Source organism: Aquila chrysaetos, chromosome 21 (genome assembly GCF_900496995.4).
Source record: "Aquila chrysaetos chrysaetos chromosome 21, bAquChr1.4, whole genome shotgun sequence".
In the NCBI taxonomy this organism is placed as follows: Eukaryota; Metazoa; Chordata; class Aves; order Accipitriformes; family Accipitridae; genus Aquila; species Aquila chrysaetos.
Genome location: NC_044024.1, coordinates 9139462 through 9167270, shown reverse-complemented (window position 1 = coordinate 9167270; position 27809 = coordinate 9139462). Strand labels below are relative to the sequence as shown.

Here is a 27809-nt window from a genome sequence, read left to right as displayed (position 1 = left end):
CCAGCAAGCGACTCCCCCCCCCCACCTCCTCCAACGGCTGCGGGTGAGCAGTGCGCAGGCGCAGAGCTCCCCGCCCCGCCCCCTTCCGTTTCCCGGCTCGCTCGCCTCCGGGCCTCGCGGAGAAGTGGGGGTGGGGAGCCGGCGTGGGGGGGGAGAGGCGCGGGGCGGCGCGCGTGCGCAGCGAGGCCGCTAGGGCCCGGCGTGCTCCCGCCGCGCTCCCGCCGCGCTCCCGCCGCGCCGCCTCGCCTCGCGCGCCAATCGGGCGCCGCCCCGCAGCGTCGCGCCGTCGCGGCCCGGGCGCGCCGTGCGTGCCTGCGTGCGTGCGTGCGTGCGTCCGCTCGTGCGTGCGTGCGTGCGTGCGTGCTTGCGCTCGGCGGCGGCGGCGGCGGCGGCGGCGGCGGCGGCGCAGCGTCCCCTGCCCCGAATGAAAGGGACGGTCCCGGCGAGCGAGCGGCCGTGAGCGACCGGCGGTGACGGGGGGGGTGGGGGTGTGCCCGAGCTGCTCCTCTCCCCGGCGCCCCACCCGCCACACGGGTGAGTGACTGAGTGACCGACCGAGCGCCTCAACCGCCTCGTTGCCCGCCCAACCGCCTCTTTGCCGCGAGCCCGGGGCAGGTACGGCGACCCCCGGCCCGCCCGCCCGCAGCCCCCTCGCCTCCCGGCCCGGGGAGCCCGCCCTGCCCTCCCGCCGCCGGCCGCCGCCGGTCTCTGGGCCTCAGCGATCCACCCGCCCCCGGGAGGGTCCCGGCACCCCGCGCTGCCTCTTCGGGGGCGCCCCCCCGGTGCCGTTAACCCGTCCCCCCCTCCCCCCCCCCGAGCCGACGGCAGCCGCTCGCTCCGCCCGCTTCGGCCCGCTCCCTCCTTCCCTGGAGGATCCGCCCCCCCCTTGTCTCCGGAGTCCCGTTTCCCCCAAAATTCGGTGAGGAACGGGGAGGGGGATCGCCCTCGCCGGGAGCCCCGCGTCCCACCGAGCACACACCCTCCCCCCCCGCCGGTAGGCCTTCCGTCGGGGAGGGGTCAGGCACCGCCGGTGCTTGTGGCCGGGCCCCTGCGGGGGCAAATCGCGGCAGTCCCTCCCCAACGGGGTGCCGTGCCGTGCCTCATCGATCCCCCCCGGGGAGGCGAGCGACGGAGGTGCCGTTATCGGCTCATCTCCCGCTCCCCGTGGGAGTATGTAAACTTTCCTGAAGATCGGTCGCTGCTGTCTGCCAGATTTTCCTTACCGCAGGCTCTTTTTGTGTAATTTTTATTTACCTGCTCTATTCTTATTGTTTAGACTTTCCAGGATTGGGCCTCCCCCCCGCCTTTGCCCCCCTTTGGTTTTTTTTTTTTTTTGAGGAAGTTGCATGGATAAGTTCCTATCCTACTTTTTATAGTGGCTGTAGGATGCTGTGTGAATGTAACTGTTGGATAAAGATTTCCATGGGACCTGTGACTTTGGGTTCTCATCTACAGACACCTACAGGATACCTCCCTTCTCCCCAGCTTCACCCCCTCCAAAATAATGGCCCCAGTAACGGGCAATTGACCCTAGAAACTAGAAAGCACTTGAAAGTTTCTTGAACAGAAATTCTGCTATCTCTAGTAAGCATCTTGAAAAAAATCAACACAAGTATGTTCTGTAGCTTTTCTCGAGAGTCCAAACCCCTTCAGCATGTTTAATGAAATTTTACAAAGCTTGTATGCTTGTAGGTTTTCCTTGTGTGTCTGAAATTTCCTTCACAGACAAATATAAATCCTAATTTTTTTAAAAATATGATTTTGTAATCACACAGGCCACACAGCAAAACAAACTTTACATGAGAAAATATAGCGTATAGATCACTGTTCTTTGTTGGAAATACAAGTGGGGCCTTAACTCCTATAAACAGTCAGTAGTTCTTGAAACATATTCACGCAATAAATAGAAATTAGAATCCAGGTTACTTTCCGTTCTTCGGTGCTGAACAATGTCTCGTACACTGAGAACGTCCTTCTTTGCCTGAGAGTCGTTGAACTTGCACTCTTCTTTTATGTTCAAAAATCTGTTGTCTAGAACTCGGTAAAACAGTATGCAGGCCATATGAGTTTGTAAAACATGCTGCTTTAAAGATAAAATAAAGGTGCTGTTAGGGGAAGCACCATGCTGAATACCTTAGTGGGCATTAAGAAACACAAATGTAAATGAACCAAAATTTTTGAGTGAAGAATCACTGAATGAGTTTCCTCTTTTGTGATTTTAGGGTAGATGTAACTTTTCATTTTTTAGACCAAGCCTGTGGAAAACATATCTATATGTAATAATCTGTGTTTTGTAGTACATGTGTTCCATTTTGGTAGAGATGGTGCATAATCTCGTAGTCAGTGATTCCATAGTACATCGCTTTCTGTGATCCAGTCTATAAGACTTTCTCTGACAAAGCTGACAAGCAAGATTCTGTCAACAGTATGTTTAAACACTATTTTATAAGTATTATTCATTGGTTAGCTTTTTAAACATGGAAAACAGAAATATTGAACTGTTTTTAAGTTGCATTATTTTTCTTGTTCCAATGAAGTGTAGCTTGACACTTGGCAAACTGGATTAGTTGCTTTTGGGTGACTTAACTCGAGAGATGAAAACAGAATTTTGACTGTTTGCCTTCAGAATTCTGGGCCTGGTACAGCTGCGTAACTTGGTTGATCTTTTTCCGAAAATAGGTATTTTTAAATGAGCAGGATAAGAAGTGCATTTTGGCACAAAGAAAAGTGATCCCAGTGTAGTGTTTTCTCACATTTATGAGAAAGCAAACATAATTTAGGGAGAGGTCTACAGATGAAATGCTTCTGAAATATTTCTCATGCTCAGTTTTTTGGTGGTGTTTTTTTTTTTTTCCTGCACTCTTTAGAAATGTATAAATTCTGTTAATGCCTAGTGATACAGAAAACGCAAATGCAAAGGATGCTGGATTGGAAAGAAAACTTTTAGATATCCTTGTAAAATGCTGTCAGAGTAATTTAATCTGATGGTGAAAAGAATGGGAGTTTCCTTTCTGGCGTACCCTGATGCTTTTTGGTCTGTTTGCATTTCGAATAATTTTTCAAGTATTAAATTATTTATAATTGAATAAATATTCCAAAACATGGTATTTGTTAATTTAATTTTTTTTTGTTATAACATCAACATCCATGCATCGTCAAGTAAATATTGGCACTATTTTTAACTTCACTGTGAGCCTGAAAAAAAATCTAATTATGCAAAAGTACTTAAGAAGTTAGGTTATGTCAGGTTCTAGTATTGCTGTAATGAAGTGCCTTCTCGTATCTCTTAGTGCACTGGAAGGTATAAAGCTGTGAGAAGATTCTTTATAATCTTGTTTCTTGGAAAGTTACTATTCTTATAAATAAAAGATGATGAGAGCCAGTTAATAAATTTTTATGTGTTCTATAAATTATTTGCATTTTCTAAAATATGAATTTGCTTGTTAAATTGAAGGATAGCTATTTTTTGTAGTAGTAATTCTTATTCGTGTAAGTCAGTGGAACTTGTGCGTGTGTTCAAGGAAATCCCTGATCTTCATTTTAAGAACTACCATCATTGCTGTCAATATATTGATAATATTATCTGAATATAAAATGAAACACACCCAAATGAATGTGTGTGTGTGTATATCAAATTATTTATACCAAAGCAGAATTTCTTGCATTTTAAATTGTTTTGTTAATATATTTGTAACCCATCATTATGTGATTTATGTTGAGCTATTGACTGTGACATGAGAGCAAGACATCTTTGCGATATTGTTTCCTACTTGCCTTTTGTAGGTCTTTTTCCTGCTTCCAAATATTATTATTTATTTTAAGTTTTAAACTACAAAAAAAAAAAAAAAAAAAACCAAACCCAAAACCCACATATGAAAATCTGTGTATCTTTCCTTCAGAAACCATTCTTCTTTCTACTCAGAAGGGATTACAGAATGGTCTTGTTTTGTTTTTTCTTTAGAAGAATACAGTATAGTAATTCTTTTGTGTTTAACACTTAAGGACTCTCTATTGCCACCACAAATGGGTGTGACTAGTTTATCCAGATTGGCACATTTTTTGTGCAAATCAGCAAGATCTGATATCTATGCATTCTTCTTATGAGTATGCGTCACTGGCTAGTAAACTGCTTCCCAGTTATAAAAGAAAGCAAATGAAGCTGTTGATAAAGCAAAGGCAATAGATGCAGGACAGACACCTTTTGATGCAGGAGTTTTGTAGTAAACATTGCAAGACAAACAGTTAAAGCTCAGTCTGTGAGAATCTCTTGAAACAGAAGAGTAGGAATCTAACAGGACTGTCTTTTAGCTGTAGTATATGCCAGCAGAAGCTTAATGACATTCCTCTGCTTTTGATTAGAAAAATAGTGAGTGATATTAGTATTATGAGAGTCTGACAGCACTGAGAAGCAGGCAGGTTTGCCTATGCAAATTTCAGAACAGAGTCTTGCATTTTCGTGCAGATCGCCATTGTAGCACAGTCTGGATGTATTGCAACTCTGCTATTCTTATGGCTGGATTTTATATTTTTTTCCGACAGAAATATCAAACTATACGGTGGCTTTTCTTATTTAGATGAATCTAATGTAGACAAAGGCTGAGGAGGATGCTTTTATTGCGGTTGTGCCCAATTCTGACAGTAAGGCTCAAATCTCCAAAGTAAAAAGCTGTAAGAAAGTCTATTTGAAGAGGATGGTATTTTATTTCCTGAGAGTTGTAGAAGCAAATGAACACAAACTACTTAATACTGGGACAAGAAGCATGTACAGTGGTTAGGTATTTTCACTTTTGAACTTGCAGTGTCTGCCTGATGAGGGGATTGGGACCTCAATGCTATATTTAAAAATGTATTGCTGGTAACACATGAAAAGTTTGTGATTCATGTTGAGTTTAATTTTAAGTTACTTTTCTTAGATGAGAATAGCACCTCTCATGCACTTACTGAAAACTAGTATGGTACTGCTAAATTAACTGTGGGTCTTGAAAAGGTTTCCATTGGAGAGCATTAGTCATAGATCCTTCTAAAATTTTGTTCCTAATACTGTTTGACTAGCCACAGTGTATCAGTGAAATACCTAAAATGGTAACGTTTTATCTTCTCGTCTCTACCCTCATCTAAGGGTAGTTACTCATCTGCGGTGCTACTTTGTGAGCTTTTACACTCAAAACCTCTTCTGGATGCTGTGCTGGACACTTGGGGTTTTCTTTGCTTCTGTTTTTGAAGAAGTTCAGTAGCATGAACTTTATTGCATGCACAGGTAGTGCATTTTCTACAATTACCTTTGCTGTAATAAATAACTATAAGAACGGGATGAGAGTTGCACTAACTTTTCCCCCTAATGATCGCTGTACTTGTTGGGTTTTCCACCTATTTCTTCTTTTCCCCTTAAGTTTTATGTTAGTATTGAAAGTTTTATATTAACGTTCAAACTTTTTTGCCTAAATAACTAATTCTGCTTGCTGGTACAATTTCATAAAAAGTTGGCAGAATACTGCCTCTGCTGGGTGCACATTTATTTGGATATATTGAAGTAGTGTAAAGAAAAGGGTAAGAAAGGACAGATCACTTTCAAGCAACCAATATTACATTTACAAAACTGTAAGTTAAATTGCCTTTTGTTGATATTAACATGCTGATTGCACCTTTTTTTCTGTAGCATTGAGAGGATTGAAGTGGCATTCTAAGGTCATTTAAAATCATGACAAGCTCAGTTGGACAGAAAAAAGTCTCTTCAAGACAAAGAAAGTGTGGTTTTTGTAGATCTAATAAAGATAATGAATGTGGACAATTATTGATGTCGGAAAACCAGAAGGTGGCAGCACATCACAAATGTATGGTAAGTAACCCATAGGAAAAAGGAAAGGAGCTAGTGAGCTAGTAAAAGACTACAAACAAATGAAAAAATTAACCAGCTGTGGCATTGGCACACATGATTAATCACTGTAATTTAAAATTTTTGCGGGTTTCAAGATATAAATGTTCTATATCACTTATACCCTTAAAACTTAAAAAATAAGTTTCGTTTTTATAATTTTAGCTGTTCTCATCTGCACTGGTATCTTCACACACTGATAATGAGAGTCTTGGTGGATTCTCTATTGAAGATATTCAGAAAGAAATAAAGAGAGGCACTAAACTGGTAAGTGTCTGGTTTTGGCTCTTCAAAATGGAAGACAATGTTTTCTTACCTTCTATAAAGTTGTTTCAAGAATTGTAGCTTAGTCATGGAATTATTAAAAAATAAATCCAGAATTATTATTTTTACAGTCACTTTTTTCCTCATTGGCAAATGTAGGTGGTTGTAGCAGATATGCATTTTTTCCAAGCAAATTTGAAAACTCATTTACAGAATATGCCCGTTTTTCTTTTTGATGGGCTGCATATAAACAATAGCATTTCCTAAATTTATGTTTCTAATCCAGTAATTTCTATTTAATATTTTCTGTTAGATTTCAGAAAGAAACCCACATTCTAGGGACCTGGCAAGGGTATTATTGTGCTTTTAGCAGTATTTGGTTTTGCTGCCAAAATCTGGTTTTAACTACCAAAGGTACTTTTATTGCTTCCTTTTATATTGATTTAGTAGATGATTCTGTGAATATAGATGTCTTATGAGGTATGTGGGTACAATAGTGATTACAGCTCTACCAAATTCATGAGAATTGAGCAGCAATTACTTTTTTTAATTCCTGAGAAGCTAATTCTTTTTTTTTTTTTTTTTTTTTTTTTTTAATTTAATTAGAACTAGTTGTTTTCCATTCAGGGGAATGAGTGAGGCTTTTTAAAAATATTTTTTTACAAGTGATCAATTCACTCCTCACATTAAAAATTTTCAGCTTAGTTATTTAGAGCACTCTTACGTATTTACCAGCTTTTGACCTACTAAGAGTAGTCCGAAGTATTATTGCAGAACTACAATTATATAATAATAGTCTAATATTTCATCCAGTGTTTCATTTGAATTTTTTCCAACACAGGGAACTTTATTTGCTCTAATTAGCTGAAGCATAAAGAAATAACTCTTCACAAATCATTCATGTTGTGATTAGGAATTTCCAAAGAACATGGTGGTAAATGGAACTACAGATCATAAAGAAACTTTTTGTCTCTTGGGTCTCTTAAATGTTTTTTGAATGTTATTTCTTTTTATGTCATCGGTGGTTTCTGTCTTTCTGCTTCTGAATCTCTTTTTGTTCCTTCACTGATGCAACAGCTGGATATATTCTTGGAGCTCACTAGCTATATATATCAGGCACTTTGTTCAGGTTTTTGCAGAAAACCTGGATTTGGTTAACCTAGTAGATTCATAGTCCTGAGATGTTTCCTATTTGGAGAGAATTTACAAGATAATTTTAGATCTTAACTTAGGTGCCTTATCTCTGTCTGTAGCTGTCAGAAAACTACAGCTCTGAATCACTCTGGAGGAATCTGTCTTTCTCCATTGACTTGTATAGGAAGCTTAAAGCTAAATGTTTATAGTTAGCGCAAATACCCCCTCTAAGGTCTGCTTTCTGTTCTAGCCTGTTCTTTTATGTGGGAACACATTGAGCAAAAATATCTCGGCGTGGTGCACTGGGTTAAGTAATTATATTGATAGCTTGGACTAAATTTGTCTGCTGACAGATTTTATGTAGTTGCCCTCCTTCAGAAGGTGCTGCTGCTGACCAAATATGCACTGAAAATTGAGGTCTGTTCATTACTGAAGCGATAATGACTGACATGTAGAGCCTTTCTGATGGTAATATATTTCTATCTGAGAAAAGTTTGTACGTTCAAACCTTAATAGGCTGGTCATAAAAACTTCTGAAGTCTAAATATTTGGGAGTACAAGGCACTGATATCATTAGTATTTCTGTTAGCTGTGCATGGGAGGATTTTTTTTTAAAGAGCTTACCTATTTTGCAGCTTGTCAAACTTGACATACACCTGATATAGCTTGGGAATTTATTAATCTGTTGACAGTGACCATTTGGACAGCAGGACTTGTACCAATGGAATAAATATTTTATTACTGTCAGGAAACATAGACCAATAAGTCAGGATAAAAATTTTGTTTATCCAGATACATCATGGTGTTCATAAAAATAAAGTTTTCTTTTAGTCGTTTCTGGCTTTCAAAATACTGAAGTACTGACTAAAATTGATTGAATGGATATAATTTCAACCTAGGTTTTTATAAAGAGCTTTGATCAGCCATTATTATATGTTAAACCATAACGTATAACAAATTTATGAGATAAAATACCCATACAATTTAGATAACAACTAGGGAACGGTATATAACTGTGCCATTTCAGAGCTTGCAGAGGAGTAAATGGAGATGATCCAAGGCTTTGACATTTTTACTGTTCAGTTAACTTTGTTAAAATTGAAAAACAGGATGGTGATATATAACTTTGGTGGCATATTTATTTGGCATATTTGAGACGAACAAGAAGAACTTGACTAAGCTAGTGCAGTGGACAGAAAGTGTATTCCACAAAGATATACGTAGGGAGTATCCTACATTGCACGCTTACGCTTATGGTTTTGGAATTAATTGTGACCTTTTGGGGGTGTGGGCAATGTGCAGGATACAAAAAGCTCCGGTTGTCTTGGGAGGGGACTTTAATGGGAAATTCTGAGATTTTGAGGCGATATTGTGTCAGTAAAAGAATTAATACAGAGAAAAATATTGTGATACTATCGATTACTTCCTTTCCTAACACAGCATAAGAAGGGCAGTGAACAATTTAGAAGCATGATAGTTGGTGTATCCTAAGCAATGATGAGTCTAATATGAGAAGAATTAATTATTGGGAAAGGAGAGTAAAGCAACAGGCTCCTATTTAACCTTTTCTGCAATATAAGTATGAAGAGCAAAATTTAGTCTAATTGAAATAAATTCATCGTATTTAACAAATATTTCACTAAATTCAGTGTTTTGGAAATGACTTAAGGAAATAACTGTATAGAAAATAGAGGTAAAGTTAGCTGCTGAGGCTAAGGTAAATTTGCAGGTCATTGGTATTTCTGACTGCAAGATTCTTTGCCAAATGGGTGTCTTTTTTTTTTTTTTTTTTTTTTTCCACCTACCTTCATAATGTATTTCAGTACTAAACAAGTATGATTTATGATTTTAACTTTTCTGAAATGGTTGGTACAGACTATCCTTGGGAGTGGGATATTTGGTGAATAGCTGCATCACTTTCATCAAACACATTCCAGAAAAGTAAATTACTTATTTTCTTCATTGAATTGATAATCAATGTATGATGGTTATTGTACTATTGTATAACTGCAACCTCAGAGCAGGAAGAGTTATGCCAAGTGCATAACTCCATTTATTTTGTCACCAGGAGTGGTAACTATATTATTTTTAAACTCAGAAATACTAAGCCAACAGTAACATGAATTGTGCTTGCTTTTTCTCTACAGATGTGCTCTTTATGCCATTGTCCTGGAGCAACCATTGGCTGTGATGTGAAAACATGTCACAAGACATATCACTACTACTGTGCTTTGCATGATAAAGCTCAGATAAGAGAGAAACCCTCACAAGGCATTTACATGTAACTATTATTTATTTGCTATATTTATTTTTGTATTTATATTTCACATTCTTTGTTTAAAAAAAAACCAACAGCAAAGCAAACAAACAAAAAAAAAACCCACTTTGGAATCTAAACAAAACTGTTGCAAAAAAATTCTAATGATGATTGTGGCATTCAAAATAGTGATGTGCTAGAAAAGCATATTTTCACTGCAAGATTTGTATATCAGTGAGTCTTACAAGTGGGAGAAAAATGTACTGGCATTTAAATTTAAAAGATGAGTAAATAATCTGTGAATCGTGACTGACTTGACAGTTTTCAACTACTTTGTTTATAGGATTTTATGTCGAAAACACAAGAAAACTACGCATAACTCTGAAGGTAAAATTATTCAATATAAATTTTTCCCATTGTAGAAAGATACTTGGTTAAATTTAATTTTTTCTGGAGAATATAAATGTTTTCAGTAAAAATTAGAACTACATTTTTTTGAGAAACAATGAGTTTGGAAGCCCATCTGATTTCTGTATTTTCTCTAAAAATTATTGATTGAGGTGGAGAAAAACCTAAAACATAAATTTTAGGATGTTTGAAAGATTTGATGTTCTGTCAAAACAAAGTTTGGGTAGAAGTAATGCATTCCCTTCTGGGAAGAGGCTGGCTTATATTTGTAGTTAAATATTCACAATATTAACATCTAAAATATTTTGTCAGGTAACAGCTGATTTTTGCTATTGCTAATGTTCCTAAATATTCACTATTTTTTTGAACTATTAAATAGAGTTTAACTCTTCAAATAAGAAGAACCCAATAGTAAATGAAAAGGTTTGTGATCAGATCACTTATAGATATATTTCTGAGTCATTTTGATAAACAACAAAAGCTGTATGGATACATTCATAAAAGCTGTGCATCTTTGCAGAGGACAGTTGTGAAATGCGTGAGGGTTGATATGCCACAAACGTAGGTAAATCATGTGGTTTGTTAAAATTCCAAACTAGTTGTGCTATTGTGTATTTATGCAGGTATTTTTCCTTTTTCCTACTGTATCTGAATTTGGGAAAGCAAACAGTTGCATTACTTTCAACTGAAATGTCATCAGATTTAACTAATGAGGAGTACATGACTCTTTATTTAGTGAAGATTAAATTTCATAGATTACTTCAGTCTGTTTCTGCCAAATGTATTTTTAAGGTAATATGCTACTTTTTATGCTGTGGGTAGTAGATACATTAATGGTAAGGTTTGGATGTTACTTCAATGTTCAGAAAGATACTGAAGGCAGTAGAAAATCCCAAATGAAAACTGATTTTTAAAAAAAATTTTTTTTTTTAGTCTATTTAAGTAATTATTGTTGTGTGCTTTGTATAAAACACTCTGGTTTTGCTATTACTAGGTTTAAACAAGAAAAGCAGTATACATGTTGTATGTATTCTCCAAAGAGACAGGGACACATTATCTTGTAGTTTGGCACTGTGTTTCTTTGTTTTGGGGTTCATTTTGCTTGTTAGCAGAAACAGAATATAAAAGACATATGAGTCCAGAAAGAGATTAATCTCTTTAACTGATATTTAAACATAATCTTTTATACTTATTCACAAAATGGATCAGTGTTTGACATCTATTGAAAAATGCCTCCAATTCTGCATGGAGCCCAATGCCAATGGATGACTTTTTCTGCTTGAAATTCCTTGCAGGATCTGAACTTGTGCTTTTCTTTAAGAGTTTTCAGAAACCATTATCTCCAATTCTATGATGTCATTCTCTAACAGCAAAGGCTTTTAAATTTTGTATGGATATATTTGTCTGAGAAGACATAGGAAAAATTACTAGAGGCATAGTGGCTTTTTTCTTAAATGTTGATGATGGCAGTTTATTAAAATATTAAGCTAGACTCATCCAAAGAGACTCTTAGATTGAGGGTAGGAGAAGGAGGAATAAACAACATAATTCAGAAGTACTAAGGCCAAAGAACCCAACAATATCTTACTTGACATTTAAGTTTGCACACATTTTTTTGTTTAAAATATTTAGTTGTTATGCTTTATACTTCTAGAAATGTGTGTAGTTATACTTCACATTTTTGTTTTCTGGTTTTTGTTTAATATTTGACTGAAATTTTATCCTGTGCTCTTTCCCAAAGAGTAGGTTCTTTTTTTAGTCCATACAGTTTAGGGAACTATACCCATAGAATATTATTACTTACAGTTAGGGATTTGATAATGCCAGAAACTGGGGCTCTTTTGTGATAGACCTCCTTTAAATCAACAAAAGTAAAAATACATATTGCATCTGTCTTATGGAAATTACTTACAGCATTGTATAGCAATGGTATTTTGCTACATTGAAAACTAATTACCTTTAGAAGACAGAAATATACAGGATGCTTTTCAGAGTTTAAGAAGGGACTTTGAAGGGTTTGTTTATTAATATTTAAATACTGAAGTTTGCTCAGTGAAATGGTAACTGGAAGATGTTGGATGGTGAGATTAAGCTTTATATATGTGTTTTGTTGGTTTATTTCTTGAGGAAAATGTGAGTATCGAAGAGGAATTTAGATGTGAAAGAATGGTGGTGTGTGAAACCAGAAAGGACTTGCAGAGAAGAGTGAATAGACTAGCTGGGGATACTAGATACTAACATAGTGGCTTTTTTTTTTTTTTTCCCTCTTGTTTTTGTTACATTTTTGTGAGTCCTTGCTCTCAGCAGTGTTTTCATAACAGAATAGTTAAAGCTCATCTGTGGTTATGTCACTCAATGCAGGTCCACAGAGGCTCTGGAATTATCAGTCCCTTTTAATGGAAACTTACTGCTCCTGCTCTGGGATGCTGTTGGCGTTTTTTTCTTGGTCAGCGTAGAACATCTGGTTTTTTATCCTTTGTTCTCTGATTTAATTGTTGCAGTCCAAATATTTTTATTATGTCATTTCTATTAGTGGATGTTGGAAGAGTTTTTAGGAGTGTTTGGTTTGGTGCAGTCCAGAACAGTGTATTATCTGTAGATAGCACTGCTGCCTAATAGTGAGATTTTTTCCTTCCCTTCCCTAGAAAATATATGCTTTTGGGGGCATACTCGTTCAAGTCCGAGATGTGGCTAATGTACCTTTTGTTAGAAGTTCTAGTTTAAAAAGAATACGTGTTAACCATTTGATAACATTTAAAGAAAATTTCTTGAGACTGCATGGAAATGTAGTTGAAGGACCTATGTTGGAATTAAAGTTACCCAGTTAAAACCTAATGAAAAGGACCTCTTGGATGTTATTTATTGCTGTCATGAAGTTCAAGTGGCACGAGAATTCATCAGACTAAGTATCTCTGTACTCATCAAGACAAAATTAATGAGCGATGGGAGTTCATTTTCCTTTAATTGACAGGAGTTGCTGAACTACCTTCTGTTTGAATATAAAAATATGAAACATGGCAGCAAAGTATTGTGCTCTTAAATTCATTATCTGTTTCAGCATATTGTTGCATTTGTCTAATTTACCTGTATGGCCTAGCCTTCAGGTGACATAGAACAGAAAAATTGTATTTCTCCTATATTTCCTTTGTGTACGTATAATTCAGATCGATTGTTCTGTGCTGTGTTCTCACTAACTGGAAGAAGGACAGTGAAAGTGAGGTACTCTCACACTTTATACTAGGCTGTGGCTGTGAGGTCAACAGATTTGAAGACACCTGCTCAGAGGAGCAGACCAAGTTACTGAAAGCTTCATGTCTAGATTTTTGTCTTGCTGGTTACAAATCTAACAAAATAATCTGACCTGAACTTCAAGTAATAGTTTAATTCATAATTTAGGCAAGCCATCTAAGTTTTCAGTACCTAATAGGTTACAGGAATTGGTGCCAGTGCTTTCAAACTGTCACAGCTAACTATTAGCTGAATTACTGTTCAGTTTGATACAATTGCATTTATTCTTTTTGAAGAATAGAGTATTGTTGAACTAAGGTTTTGGAACTGTTTGTTGGAATTTATTCCAATGTACTGGAAATAATTGTTGAAAAGTTTAAAATCTGGTTTCTTTCAGTTCCCTGCAGGTGGGGCTGCCCTGGCCCCTGTGTTGAATTTAAAACAAATTCAGCTGATCAGGAATAGTTTAATATAAACTAAGATAAGAATGTAATTTCATTCTTCTGTTACATAGTGGTAAAACAAAGAATAATGAAGACAGCCATCTATTGTTAATGTTTAAAACAGATTGGGAACTGTGGGGTCAGAAAATAAAGTGTCCATAATTCCTATTGTAGCCGTACTCAGAACCTCAGGGAATTATGTTTCCACAATGGAAATAAGGACATTCCCTGTCTCAGCATCCTTTTCATGTTATTCTAAAGATCAAACATGAAATCTATGCTTCTCATACTGCTCAGTAAGTTGAGTCAGGATAATATTTCTCTCTGAGACCTATTTAGAGATGCTGCAATCTGTATCAAACTGAGTACCTTTTCAAAGCACTGTGTAAGCCAGAGGCTAGCAGGAAAAACATCTGAGACTTTTTGGCATTATAGTTAGGTAACATCCTGATTCATCTTTGGATTCTTTAATCAGTGTTTGTTCATAGTTGCATTTTCTGTAACACTGTTCACAGCATAAGCTTGCCTAACATTGTATGCATTAATGCAGTCAGGTATAGAAGTTTCCCCAACATTGGAGTTCAATGTCATTTCAGTTCTGCTGGTGGATGGTAACAAATTCTTCCTAGGCTCTGTTTACTCAGCCTTCTCATCCGTCTTACGGAGAATGCTGCTCTGAATGTGGCATCAAATATATAGGTAGTCTTAGGACAAAAACAGTTGGTCCAGGAAGTAAGTTAGCAATCTCCTATGCAGTCCGTTATAGACTAATGAGGTACATTGCAGAAAACATCACAATGGTGTTTTCTTATGGAAAAACGCACAGCTAATGGAAAAGGAAAAAACATAGAAGTAATGTGGTGAATGGTTTGTCCTATCTGAGGAGCTGTCCCATGGTGTTTACATTATAATTCTCCTTCCTATCTAGGCAAGATATTATACAAATAGAAACTTGGTCAACTAACTCATACTTAACAGGTTTATCATACCAGTTGTCATAAGCTTTCTGATTATGCAGATAAGCTATTGTCTGTCTTCAGTCTTTGCCAACAATTGCTTGCTTGAAAAAGCGTTTAGATTGTATGGTTATGAATATTTTATTCATTTTCTATGTTAAATGTACTTAATTAAAGAAATAATCTCAAGTACTTCATAACATAGGTACTATTCAGTCAAAAATAGCTTTTGGACAAGAGGCATCAGTTCCTTGAGGTATCTGGTACTTTTGGAAAACATTAATGACGGGACCTAAGGGGTAATTTAATTTTTTTCCTCTCCACTCTTACTTTTTCCAGTTTAGATACATTTAATGTAAGTTAGTCTTTTTCCATTAAAAAAAAAAAGGAAACTAACAATTATATTCAGCATTTTGATCGTTAATTTTACATCATTTGCTGATAAGAGCTGCTATTATTTCATGATCAGTTTACTGGATTCTGTATTCACTTGCAAGTGTTTTTATGCAAATCTCTGGTTCTTATTAATGCTTATAGATGCATTCACATTTTTATTATTGGCTACTGGGACAATAAGGTTTTCAGGGTTTTTTAACATTTCTTTTCAATTTAAAATAATTAAGTTGCCACATACGGTTCATTGGGTTTCAGCCATATTTTAAGGACATCTTACTTTAACATGCTAAAGTACTTTTTTCTTTCTCTGTTACATTGTTTATCTTCTAAAAATCTAGTAAGGTTGATTAGTTCTTTGTAATTTTTAGAGTTTCTCTTCTATCCCAAATGCACTGTGAAACTTTAAATACATACGTGTGATTTCAGATTTACTTAACAGCATGTCTAAACCACTTCCACATTCTACATTTTGGCTTCTTTTTATGTACAGTCCTACTTGCAAATATATTTTGCCAGTCAGTTTTGTTTATTATCTTCCTCATACAGACTTAGCCCCCTTTGCTTCTGGCTCACTTAATCTATTGTTTAAGGTAATGTAGGAGGTGGATACAGAGAGCAGTATTAGCCTTTATTGTACACATCCTCTTTTTATTTGTTCTTTCACAACCTTTAAATCACTTAATTCTTTTATTCCTTTGCTTTAACCTAGCTTTTGGAAAAGGGTGATTCCATGTATATTTCCAGCTGATGCGATACAGAATAGATCAGTGATATCTCAACCTCTTCTCTGCCAAGCCTTATTTTAAACAGCAAAACATCTTGATCCTTTTTCCTTCTAGTCATGATCAAAGGAGAATTTTTAGATTTCTCTCTGAAGCTGAGTCTCCCTGTTAACAGTTTATGTAATACAGCATTTTGCTAGTCTTCTTTTTGTGGTACTTTGTACTGCTTATGGATATCTAAAATGCAAATTTGGGGCTTGTTGCTGCTCATCTTTTCACTCATCTGAATTTACAATATCATGTTCTTAGGTGCTTTTTAAAATGTAGCATGTTTCCTCTTGATTTCTACCCCCACCCCTCCTTCTCAGACCGTATTGCATATTAAGCTTGTTTTTTCAGATATAGCATTTAGGGACTTATGAAGAAAGCTCATAAGATGCCTCCTTTGAAGACTGTAGATAACTTTATCTTGAGAATATTGTGATGATTTTAAAAATCAATGCAGTAATGGGAGATATGGGTTGGGGGGCAGCTGAAGAATATCTAGGGAATCTCAGGGGATTCAGAGTATGGGTGATATCCATGATAAAACGTCATCTGGTCAGGGAGGAGTTGAACAACTTTTTGTGTTTTCCTTAGTTCAAGCTGACATGAGAAGTTGGAAACACCCAACCATCAGATGCCAGGGAAACAGGGTAAGCTGGCAGTGGGCTTGAGGGGAGGGATAGGGCACAAACCAAATTGTATATTAAACAGTAAAGACCATCCAAGGCAGGTGTATTTTAAAGCTGGTTACAATCTCTTTCTTCCTGTACTGTTACACTAGTTCATAGTGCTGTTAAAAATGGGAGAAACTTTAATGTTTTGAGGTATCAGTCTTGCAGATAGATGTGGTAGAGCAGATCCTCACATCTCGGTGGTGTTAATCTGTAGGTCCATGTCACTTGTAGTAGGAGACCTAAATCTGCAAGGAATTTTATTTTAATGAAGGGGTCATGTAGTATCTAGATTTTGATGAACTCTGAACTTTTTTGGAAGTACTAGTTTTGAGTACAGAAAAGGGGTTCTCCTTTGAGGAAAGCTGGGCGATCTTGATGTTTTTTTATCTTACACTGAAACAATCTTTTAAAAATGTAGCATTTTTACTTCTCAAATCTTAAATATTCTAATAATTGTAGGCTAAAAATAGCACTTAAGAACTTATTCTGTAAGGAGTCTGTGACATTTCTTATAAAAAGTTGGTCTTCGTAACGTGTGCTTGGTTTTTAGCAATTATGATTCACTTCTAGTTTTGAAAGTGTGACTGTAGAGAGTTCAGAATATGCTTTAATGGTATTTGGAAAATAAGGGTGGACTAAGAGGTGGAAAGCATTATGGTTGACAGAATTGATAAGGAGCTTTGGAAAAAATAAGGAATGTTGGTGAATGGACTACATACATTTTGCTTCATCAAATACAGTAGGGAAAACCATGGAATGATTTTTGAAGGAATATTTTTAACTTCTTACTGATGTTATTTAAAGGGTCACGAATTCAATAGTCACATTTTGTTAAGACTTTTTTTTCTAGAATAACCATCTGTGATTTCTGTAAATGTAAAAGTAGAGACAAAGATTCACAAATTTCTTTTCATACATTGGTGGAGAGCTCATATGATGAGGGACAAGATAAAAAAGAATTCTTTTCTTTGAAAGACATTTTCAGGTTGTAATAAAATTTGCTATATACAGTCTGAGAGGTACGATACCTAAATTGCATAATCATGCTTGGGGAATATAGCACGTAATGATAAATGAAAAATAATGTTAGATCATAAATTCTGAGAAGAAAATGTAAAATGTATTGTTTCATTAGATAATCCATGTCATGTACTTTATTTTTTCAGAGTAAAATAAATGGTGGTTTTGTCATCTAATTAGAAAAGCATAGTGTTTATATATTAAAGCATAGGAACGTTGTGGTAGACTGATGTATTTTAGTAGCAACTTGGGAATATCTGTATATAGCTCAATAATCTGTCAATTTAAGCCAAAGTAATTTGCAGATTTGTATTAATTTATTCTCAAATTTTTGCCTCTTTCTAACCATACAACAGAGTAAAGCTTTGGGGGAATTATGTTTCAGTATAACCTGTTGTGGTGCCTTTGGATTAGTTTTCTCTCCTTCATTAATAAATGTGCAAGAAGCTGTAGCTTTCTCAGGGATTAGCGAGAGATATGATAGACTAAGCTTAATAGGATACACTTGCTTGCAAGGCCTTGGGCCAGTAGTTCAGTTATCTTCTCCAAGTTGATGGCTGTGGAATATGTTCAAGTCTTTGACTTCAAACTTTTGTGCAGTTGAGTTGCTGTTAATCATGAGATAGAAATGTGATTTGATTTTTATGTGATAATAGATAAGAAAGATGAGTTCTGGTGAAGCAGCGTTTAGTCTCAAAAAAAGATGTCCTGTCTGGATACTGAGACCACAATAGAACAGCAATAAGTGCTATGGCAATACATAAATAGTAATATCACAACTGTTAGTTAATTGTATAAAGTAGATGTTCCAAATCTTCTGATTAGGATTTCCTTCCCTTTGGGGGTTCATACTGAAGTTTGTGGTTTGGATTTTGAGAAGCCAGTTCTTTAGCAGTGTGTGTGCATGTTTTTTTAAACAAGTCTGCTGAAATATCTTTGCAGTTTGAGCAGGGGTGGGTGTTACATATTAAAAAAGAAAGATGCTTCTGTGAGCAGCTGATGATCAGGGAGGTTGTTAGTGACTGAATAGAGCTGGTTATTCAATATAAGATATAGCTTAACTAGATCATATTGGGCAATCTTAAGTTTGCAGAATTGATCTGTATTAACTGTAGAGCTTTGAGTAATCAAAAGGACAGTCTGCTAGAATACTGGACTACAGTTCTATGTAGCATTCAGCAGTTGAGCTGACATTTTCAAAGGAACTTGTCAGACCTCTTTGGTATGTCTGTATTAAAAATACACTTTCTTATATTCTTAATAGCCTATAAATACTTTATCTGGGATATTGTCAGTGTGGATGATTTTCTGTAAACTGGCAGCTGCTTTTAGCTGTAGATGTAAAAATATACTGTAACTAAAATGAAATTTTAGATTTGTTTCATGGAGGCAAAATACATTTCAGTTTTAAAACTTGATGCTAATGTTATAGCCAAAATGGGTGAATCTTCTTCTTAAGTCAAAAGGCATCAATTAATAAAGCAACGAGAGAGGTGTTATTTGGATACACTGGCATAATATCAAGGGCAATTTACATTGGAGTTAGGCATCTTAAAAAAAAAATAAAAGCTTATTTCATGGTTGAAAACATTTTCTGGTTTCAGTGTAGTTTAAATGACTCTGATTTTCAGTGGAGGTGGATATATGTATCTGAGGACACATTCTGGGTCTGAAAGTAGAAGTTGTAAGAAATGCTAAACCTTCCTCATGTTATAAAGATGCAAAGGGTGTGTGATATGTATAAAGAAGTAAATAATGTTTTCAGGATCTGCAGTTGCATGTTTGTAATAAATGGGAAAAAGTTGCTATTTTTATTTCTGACCAAAATACAGGTTATGTTTTTTCTTGTCTGTGTTTTTTGTTGTTGTTTGTTTTGTTTTGCGTAAAATTTTTTAGAATCTTATTTGATGATGTTTTCTAACTTCTAAAGCAGATTTAGAAGAAAGTATCAATGAACATGAGTTGGAGCCTTCACCTCCCAAAGGAAAAAGGAGGGGTCGTAAGGGAAAACCAAGAAAAACAAATTTAAAAGGGCAATCAGAAGACACTAGATCTACGTCCTCACATGGCACAGATGAAATAGAAAGCAGTTCCTATGTAAGCAGTAAATATGCTAAACTTCTTAGAAGACAGAATTGCATATTTCTTCTCTGCAAATATAACTTTTAATAAAACCTGTATTTGTCTGAGCCTCCAGCTGGTGGCCATAGGCTTTTAAAATTACAACCTTACTTGTAACCCAGCAGTATATTTTAGTAAAATGTTTTTCTTTCAGAGAGACAGGTCTCCCCACAGAAGCAGCCCCAGTGATACAAAACCTAAATGTGGATTCTGTCATGCAGGTGAAGAAGAAAATGAAGCTAGAGGAAAGCTTCATATATTTAATGCCAAAAAGGCTGCAGCACACTATAAGTGCATGGTGAGTAACAGTATTTCTGTTAACCAGTCTATTATGTGAATTTTGTCTGAATTGCTATTTTAGATTTTAATACAGTACCCTCACATGTAATTATGCACGAGTATTGTCTGTGTGCTAGTGATCTCTTTAAGCGCTGCAGAATTGCGAAGTGAGCAATTAATTTATTTTCACTGCAGACAATATGGATAAAAGTTGGCTACGTGCTAAGAGTTGGAATTAGCTCAGGGAGACTCTTTAACTTATTAAAAATGCTCCCTTAGCATCTAAATGCATACACGATATTTAAAAAGAAAACAGAAAACAGTTTTAACTAAAAGAATCCACTCCAAAAATAAAATACCTTTACTCCACAGGCATTCAGACAAAATCTGGGAAGAATCCATGAACTTCATTAATTTTCTGACCAGGGGATTCAGGCTGTGTGACACAAGTAGAGTGGGACATGGAAGTTCTAGAAAACCCTTGCCTTTAGATGATCACATTTATAGAACTGTCAGCCTGAAAAGAATCTGCTCGTTTCAATGAACATGAGCAGATAGCACTATCTTTCATATAACTCGTTCTATGAATGAGGTGGGGCTTTGAGTAACAAACCTCAGCGGTTCCTGTTGTACCTCAAAATGAATAAATAGTCCAGGCAATCTGTGGAGTATTAATTGTCTTCCTATACCTGGCCTCACTAAACAGAGAGCTGGTGTGTGCCAGCAGCCTTGAGTCTTAGAGTATTCTTCGCTACTTTGTGTACCTGAGCTTTGGTTTGAAGACAGTTTAAACTGAATATACCAGGATGATGATAGTAGGGATCGTACTTATGTGCTCTATTGTCATCCCTCAGGGCTTTTCAGGTACGTTGACATCAGCTGTGCCATGAAGCTGAATTACATATATGTCACAGGGAAGGAAATGGGAGTATTCCTAAAAAGTTCAGTGGTGTAATTGATAAATATTGCCCATTTATTACTTTGTGTTTTCATCATGTCGTTTTTTCTTGTCTACTCCTTTGTCTTTTAAAATACATTTCTCCAAGGCAACAAATGTAATTAAAGCAGTCAGGTGGGTATCAGAAAGAATACTCATCATACTAATTACTCAGCATGGGTTTTTTTGCTAGTTTGTTGGTAAAGCACATGCTGTCTGAGATCACAGAAGTGGATGTTCAATATTAGGTTATGCCTGCACATAAAAAAATTTCTAATCATGTTGGTGACCTGAAATTATTTTTACTTGCTTGTTTTACAGTTGTTCTCTTCTGGTACTGTCCAGCTAACAACAACTTCAAGGGCAGAGTTTGGTGATTTTGATATCAAAACTGTACTTCAAGAAATCAAGAGAGGAAAAAGAATGGTATGTATCTGCAGAATGTGATGAATGTGTTACTGATTCTACTAAGGTGTATATAGCTCTGCCTCCTTCCTTTTGTGAAACAATCTTTTCAATCTGTTTCTAAACACAAAATTTAAATGTATTGTTACTTTTGGGACAGGTAGCCAGACAGGAATCACCTTAAAAATTACTGGTGTTTGGGAACGTGGTATTTAGGTTTCTTTGTGACAACGTACATAGTAAATTATTATTAGCCTTCCTGTAACTGTAAGAGAGTAACAGCTTTAGATCCTGGGTTACTAAAAGCACACTGTGTAAAACTACAAATAAACTTAGAGAATATGTTCTTGCAGTGACATGTTTCCCACTGTTTTGATGTTTTACTATGAAAACATATTAAGGCCTCAGAGATGGGGATGTTGGTAAAATGTCACATTGTATTTTATTAAAATTCAGGATGTTTTTAAAGTGCTAAGAAATTTATGGGGAGGAAAAGAAAACAAACAACTCCTAACAATATTGTTTCTTGGAAAAAAAAAAAAATTAAGACTTCCTATATTAGCATACTAACTTCAGTGGCAATAAAATGATCTTGGAAATGCAATAATACGTGCAATTATGTAGCAATTTTCAATGCAATGGACAGGTAAATCCTAGTGATCATATTTTAATAGGTTAGTATTATGTAGTTTCTGTTTTACAATATCTTTGATTAACTTCTCATTGGAAGGATGATCTGCCAGAGAAATTACTCTGTTCCAGAATGGTAGCCATAAATATGAGCAACACTAAACTGAATACTAAGAGGCAAGAGATTGAAAGGCTGAACAGTGCCATTCTCTTTTTTTCCCCCACACAGAAATGCACACTTTGCAGCCAGCCTGGTGCTACTATTGGGTGTGAAATTAAAGCCTGCATAAAAACATACCATTACCACTGTGGAGTAGAAGACAAAGCTAAATACATTGAGAATATGTCACGAGGAATTTATAAGTAAGGACCTATGTAATTCTTGAATCTATAATGAAAGTGAAGATATTTCATGGAACTTTTTCAGCCTAACTTGGCTAGTCAAGTATGTTATTAAAAAAGAGAATATTATTTCATCTAAAATGGTATTTTTAAGTAATTGTCGACTTTGCAAAATATTTCAGTTACTCTGCTAACTTAAAATTTCTGTAGTAGTCTTGTAATATGAGAAATGAGAAAATTAATTGACGACTTATATTTTCTTCCTCGATTAATCTGTTATTTATATTGAGGAAACCCTGGATAATTTATGTCATGATTCTTCCGTATGGATATGTTTTGTAGCTTATTTTTGGTTTTTTGGAGCCCTTAAGTTTCCATACTGCTGGTGTTAGTGACTTGGCTGCAGCTGAGTTGCCAGTGTGGTTGTGCCCACAAGAGGGCATTCTCTGAGCAGTGTAGTAGCAGTTCTTGAAAACTAGAATTGATCAAAGTTTTGTTGGCTAGTCTTCAACCTTGTTTCTCATTTTAACTGATGCTTGACTGAAAACCATGAATGAGTTAAAAGAGTTAGCAATTGACTTGTAGCACATCTCAAAACTAATTGAGGGGAAAGTCTGGTTTTGATAGGTATTTTCAGTAAAAGTCTTCACTGTTTCTTTTATTGTGCTAGACTCTATTGTAAAAACCATAGTGGAAATGATGAAAGAGATGAAGAGGATGAAGAAAGAGAAAGCAAAAGCCGTGGCAAATCAGGCACTGACCATAATGACATTCCTCAGCAGCAGCTCAATGGAAACTAGGTATGGAAGTTACTCCTGACAGATCTGTTACCGAGACTGAAACGCAATATACATTTAATGTAGTTCACTGCAGTGAAGTATTTAAATCTAGTGTATGCAGATGAGTACTTTCTATTGGCATACTGTAGAAAAATGGGGAGGATTTGTTGTTTTTTAAATCCAGCTGACTTAGTATAAGAAGGGAGGCCCTCATTTCTATCGCTAAATATAGATGTAATGTCAGAGCTGCTAAATGCCTTTCTGTATGATTTTAAATTTACTATTGTTTTCATCATTTTTTAAACAGGTTCAAGGGACAGAGTTATAGAACTGGGAATGGCTAAGACATCATAACTACTAATTCTTTTAAATTGTTTTCTAAAATCAGAAAAGGGTTAGTAACTTTTTACTACCCAACTCTGTTAGAAATTTCATTGAACTGCCTGAAACGTTCATGTGTGTGAGCCTTCAGTAAGTGGCAGAGTTTTACATGTCAATATTATGTAGTTTGTAGTCTGCAGTGTCTGGAAAAAATGAAACACTATATAAATGATATGTAATATGTACAGTGTCAAAAGTTAAGGCAGACATTGAAATGAAGTAAGATCTATATTTCTGGACTGAATAAAAACCTTAAGATTTGGAATGTGTAAGTTGTTTAGTGGATTCATGCAATGAGGGAAGGTCTTAGCTAGTTTAATTAACAACATGGACAAGTTCGTGGTGGCAACAAGCTGGTACTTTGTGAATTTTGCATTTTCTTCATACACAAGTTACGGAGGCTATACATGGGAAAGCCGCTCTCTGTTTTTGCTTGCAAAGCACACAGTAGAAAAGGACTCAGTGTACACCGAAGCACGCTTGAACATTTCAGGTTGTTCCTGTTGTGATTGCTCATTCCGCCCAGCATTGTTTGTGGGAGATTTACTTGAGCAGCTGTTGGTTCTGAGCTGTGAGCTTTAGAACTCATGCCAAAGGGCTGTAGTTCATTCTTTCCCCAACGACCCACCTCTTTCTGTGTCCCTGATTTACAAAGAATGCTTCACTAAATGTGATTAAAACCTTACCATGCAAACGTTTGGCCTCTGCAGCCCAATCTCTTTTACTTCAGAGAGTTACAACTCTTAACTCACTATGGAATTTAGCCACCATATCTGACGTCCATACCTCAAGTGTTCTGTGTTGTGTGGAACACTTCATGTTTTGTCCAGAATATGCATAAAGGTCCCATATTCTGTAAGAAGAATGAGGAAATAACCTTTTTTGCTAGATTGGTATTTATTTTTTAATCTTATGACCACTATATGAGAAACTTTGCTTATCATCCTTATTGTTTTAGTGATTATTTCTTCTTTTTCTGTCAAGTCAACAATCACATCATGGAATTCTACTTGCTAGAGTTTGATGTTCCTTTAGGGAATAATCAGATCTAGGCTATACCAAACCTAACAGATCAGTCCTCTGACTGCTTTCTAAACACCTTGTCATTTCTAATGGCTACTAGCTTCTTCAGTTGGTCTGTTAAAGCACATTCTCAGACTTACTTAAATAAAACCAAAAAGCTGAATCTAGTCCACATGTTTGTCTGTTGCTATCCATCACCTTATTGTTTGTTTAGGGTTTTGACTTGTTTCACTCTGAACTCCCAACAAAACTTCTGGATTTGAAGGAAGGAAACAAGCAAAATACACTGATTTGACTATAAACTGCTACAGTTCTTCTGTGATTGGTATTGCAAAAACAGTTCATTTGTAACATGAGTTTCTGTAGCATTTTTTACTTGTATTTTTAAAAGATTTAACGTGTGTCATTTGTCTTCTTATGCATTCCCTTAATGTCTTGAGGGACTCAATTACTGTATATTGGAGTTTCTAACATTTTCCCTGTTAGAATTCAATCAATTCTGTTTGCTTTCCTGGAGAATAATGCCGTTTTGGAAAGAAATATTGCTCTGTACAGAAAATATTCAGTTACTGCTCTAAACATGATGCCATTGATCATTTTTATTTTGTATTTGTAACTTTCAAAATTAAAAGCGTGACTTGAATTGCAATGACAGATCGATTATTGAAATTGTCTATCAAGGTGTTTTGTTTCTCCTAGAATATGAACATTTTTCAGCCACTCAGAACAGTTTTAGAATGCAAAATAACATCCTTCAATGTTTAAATTACTTCTAGATTTGTGCCTCAGACATGGCCCTCCCATGGAAAAAAGGCACTTTGTTTGCAGCTACTGTATTTTAACTAAGGTTGCATGGGGTAGATCTGCCAGCATACTGATTGTATTTGAGACTGAGCTCTAATTCATAGTGTGTCAGTTGCTTAGTACAATATTCAGTCCAGTAATTCATCTGTTATGAAATAAATTACCCCATTCCATGCCTCGAAGAACCGGAACAGCACTTTACCTTTGGGTAGCAGAAAAGTAAGTGGCTGGTTTACCTGTTACCTCTTTGTGCTGAGATGGCCTGACTAAACTGTCATTAATTCAGAATTCATGGAAACAAAGTCAAAAGCAAAAATCTTTTCTTATGAGCCTCAAATTTGTCATGACTGACTTCAACTCATGTATGCTGGGTAAAAGTGCCTTACAATGTAAAAATTGTATTTATATGTTCCCAAGTAGCATCACCTGCTGGGGAGTAATTCTGTCGTGGTGTTAATATTTAGAAGAAATGTACCTCAGCAGTGTATTTACTGTACATCTCTTACGTCCTTAATTGTAGTTTTAAAAAGCATGACAATGTATGATAGTATACAACATTTACATCATTTTTTTAAAGACAAAATACTGCCATTACTGTCTTTTTATGTGTATTTTAGCTTGGAATTTCAGACAGTCTGAAAAAAAAATTTTTTTTTTTTTTTTTTTCTTTTGGTAAAGTAATGTAATCTTTGCAAGCATATATTGAAGATTATTCTGGAGCATCTACTGCCTTCCCAGAAATGTTAGAAGTAATGAAAGTGCTCTATAGGTGAAATAGGTATGTTTAAATTAGCTAGTTAAATTAATGCAGTCTATTTGTTACTGAGGTTTTTTTTTTTTTTTTAATAGGCACCTTCTGCTTTCATCTCACAATTGGAGAACTCATGAATTTAACAAAACTTGTCTTATGAAACTGGTTTCACTTTATTTAATTTTTTTTTTTTTTTTTTTTTTTTTTTGGCCTTTGGGCATTCCTTTTGCTCACAAGAGTAGTGTGTGCTGTTTAAGATGCCTGGAACCCTCTGAGAAAGGGAGGTTTCTCCCCATCTCACTGTATGTCTATATTAACAGATCTCCCCAACTCACTGTATCTCTATATTAACAGATCTGCGATTGTGCTATACCAAGAAAGGACTGTACCAAGGAAGGACAGGCATCAGAAGGATATTGTTCAAATAACTTGAGGATACAGCTGGTGTAATGCCAGAGTCTCAAGGCGTGATCAAACACTATAGCAGTAAGCTGTGCTATCACTCCATTTCAAGGAAGGGTGAAAGGCCGGTTCAATATCAGCATCAGTGCAGCTAGCTAGGATGAAATAGATTATGTGATCAAAAGATCTACTTATTCAGCAGGTGTTGATCCATAGGAGGTTCTGTGATAAGGCTCTAGTAGGAGTTACACCTACACTCCACAAAGTCTGATCTTTAGGTACAAAGAGCTGTGCTGATCTAGAATGGTATGATTATACCAGATCTGGCCCTAAAATGTAATACAAAGGAAGAGAGCTTGCTTCTTACTGCTGCCTATATGAAAAATAACTTCATGCTAAACCAGGGTGAAAGATGAAGAGGTGATAATCTGTTTGAAATATCAGACTTACCTGGCAGGTGATAATCAGTGCATTCCAAAAATATTAACACGCTGAATCAGATTGACAAGAAAATTAATCCTCATTAGATGAAATTAATCTTAAGAGAACTGAAGGTACATTATAGCAAATAGTAACTCTTCTTCCATGTCACCAGAAACAGATTCCACTGTATTAGTGGTGGAGGTTAAAAAACAGAACACAGCTCTTGATTTATATACTTGTTGAAGCAGTTTCTGTATATGCATATGTATGCTCATTCATTAGTCAGCAGTGACATCTCAACCCTTAAAGAATCCTGGAGAACTGTTGCTTGTCAAAAAGCACTCAGGTTAGGCTAACATTTGCAGCTTTTGCTCTAGCATACATTTACATTAGGTGTAAAGACAAGGAATGTATGAAAGAGGGTAAATGCATTCCTATCTACAATGTTATGTATATTTTGTTCCTGTTATATTGGCTTTACTTCCAAAGTTGTAGTTTGCAGTATTAGTTTCTTTTTATTGGTATCCTTGCATATATATATTCAATAAATGAGTTATGAATTTCATATTTGCATATCTGTCCTTTTTCTGAAAGCATAACTTCTAAAACTGTTGTTTTAATGCATAAATGCAGTATTTCCTATTGAAGTTACAGGCCCATGAAAATTATACCAGGAGAGAAGTGAGAATGCATACTTACAGGATGCCATTTACTCAGTGGTAACTCTGCATATTTGTGTATTCTTCTTAACTTTGTGCAATGGGTAAGCTGCTTTGCATTTACCACTAGTTAATAATGTGAAGTGACTGACTCACTGAAGGTTCCCATTCTCACCTTTCAAGAACTTTTTCTTTTTTTTTTTTTTTTTTTTCTTTTTCGAGAGCAAATTAATTTAGGCTAAGATACCAAGGGAATGCAGAGTGTAATATAGTTACACTGCAGAAGAGCAGCCACATCAAGGATGCACTTTAGAACCATATAAATGTAGTGTAAGAGAGTCACAAAACAAAAAATCACTTGGAAAAATGTTGGATTTGTCCAAATACATAATTGCCTAGAGTGAGACAGCAATACCTTTCAGTGTTTTTAAAGTATCAAGAAATGTGATGGGAA

At 36.3% G+C, this 27809-nt stretch overlaps 1 protein-coding gene across 5 annotated transcripts; it reads left to right on the top strand.

The window, feature by feature from the left end:
- The first annotated feature begins 243 nt into the window (after positions 1 to 243).
- PHF6 (PHD finger protein 6) lies at positions 244 to 27261 on the top strand. Of its 5 annotated transcripts, none has more exons than XM_029996988.1 (11): positions 244 to 534; positions 5657 to 5836; positions 6038 to 6139; positions 9418 to 9551; positions 9871 to 9914; positions 19353 to 19516; positions 19695 to 19838; positions 21078 to 21182; positions 22021 to 22154; positions 22804 to 22933; positions 23220 to 27261. In XM_029996988.1, the coding sequence occupies exons 2-10, from the start codon at positions 5699 to 5701 to the stop codon at positions 22931 to 22933; spliced, it is 1095 nt and encodes a 364-aa protein (XP_029852848.1). In that variant the 5' UTR covers positions 244 to 534; positions 5657 to 5698; the 3' UTR covers positions 23220 to 27261. The 5 variants fall into 5 exon arrangements, with proteins under 5 accessions (XP_029852848.1, XP_029852844.1, XP_029852847.1 ...); XM_029996984.1 differs by having other exon boundaries at positions 19350 to 19516; XM_029996987.2 differs by having other exon boundaries at positions 339 to 534; positions 19350 to 19516; positions 26226 to 27261.
- Positions 27262 to 27809: the final 548 nt, after the last annotated feature.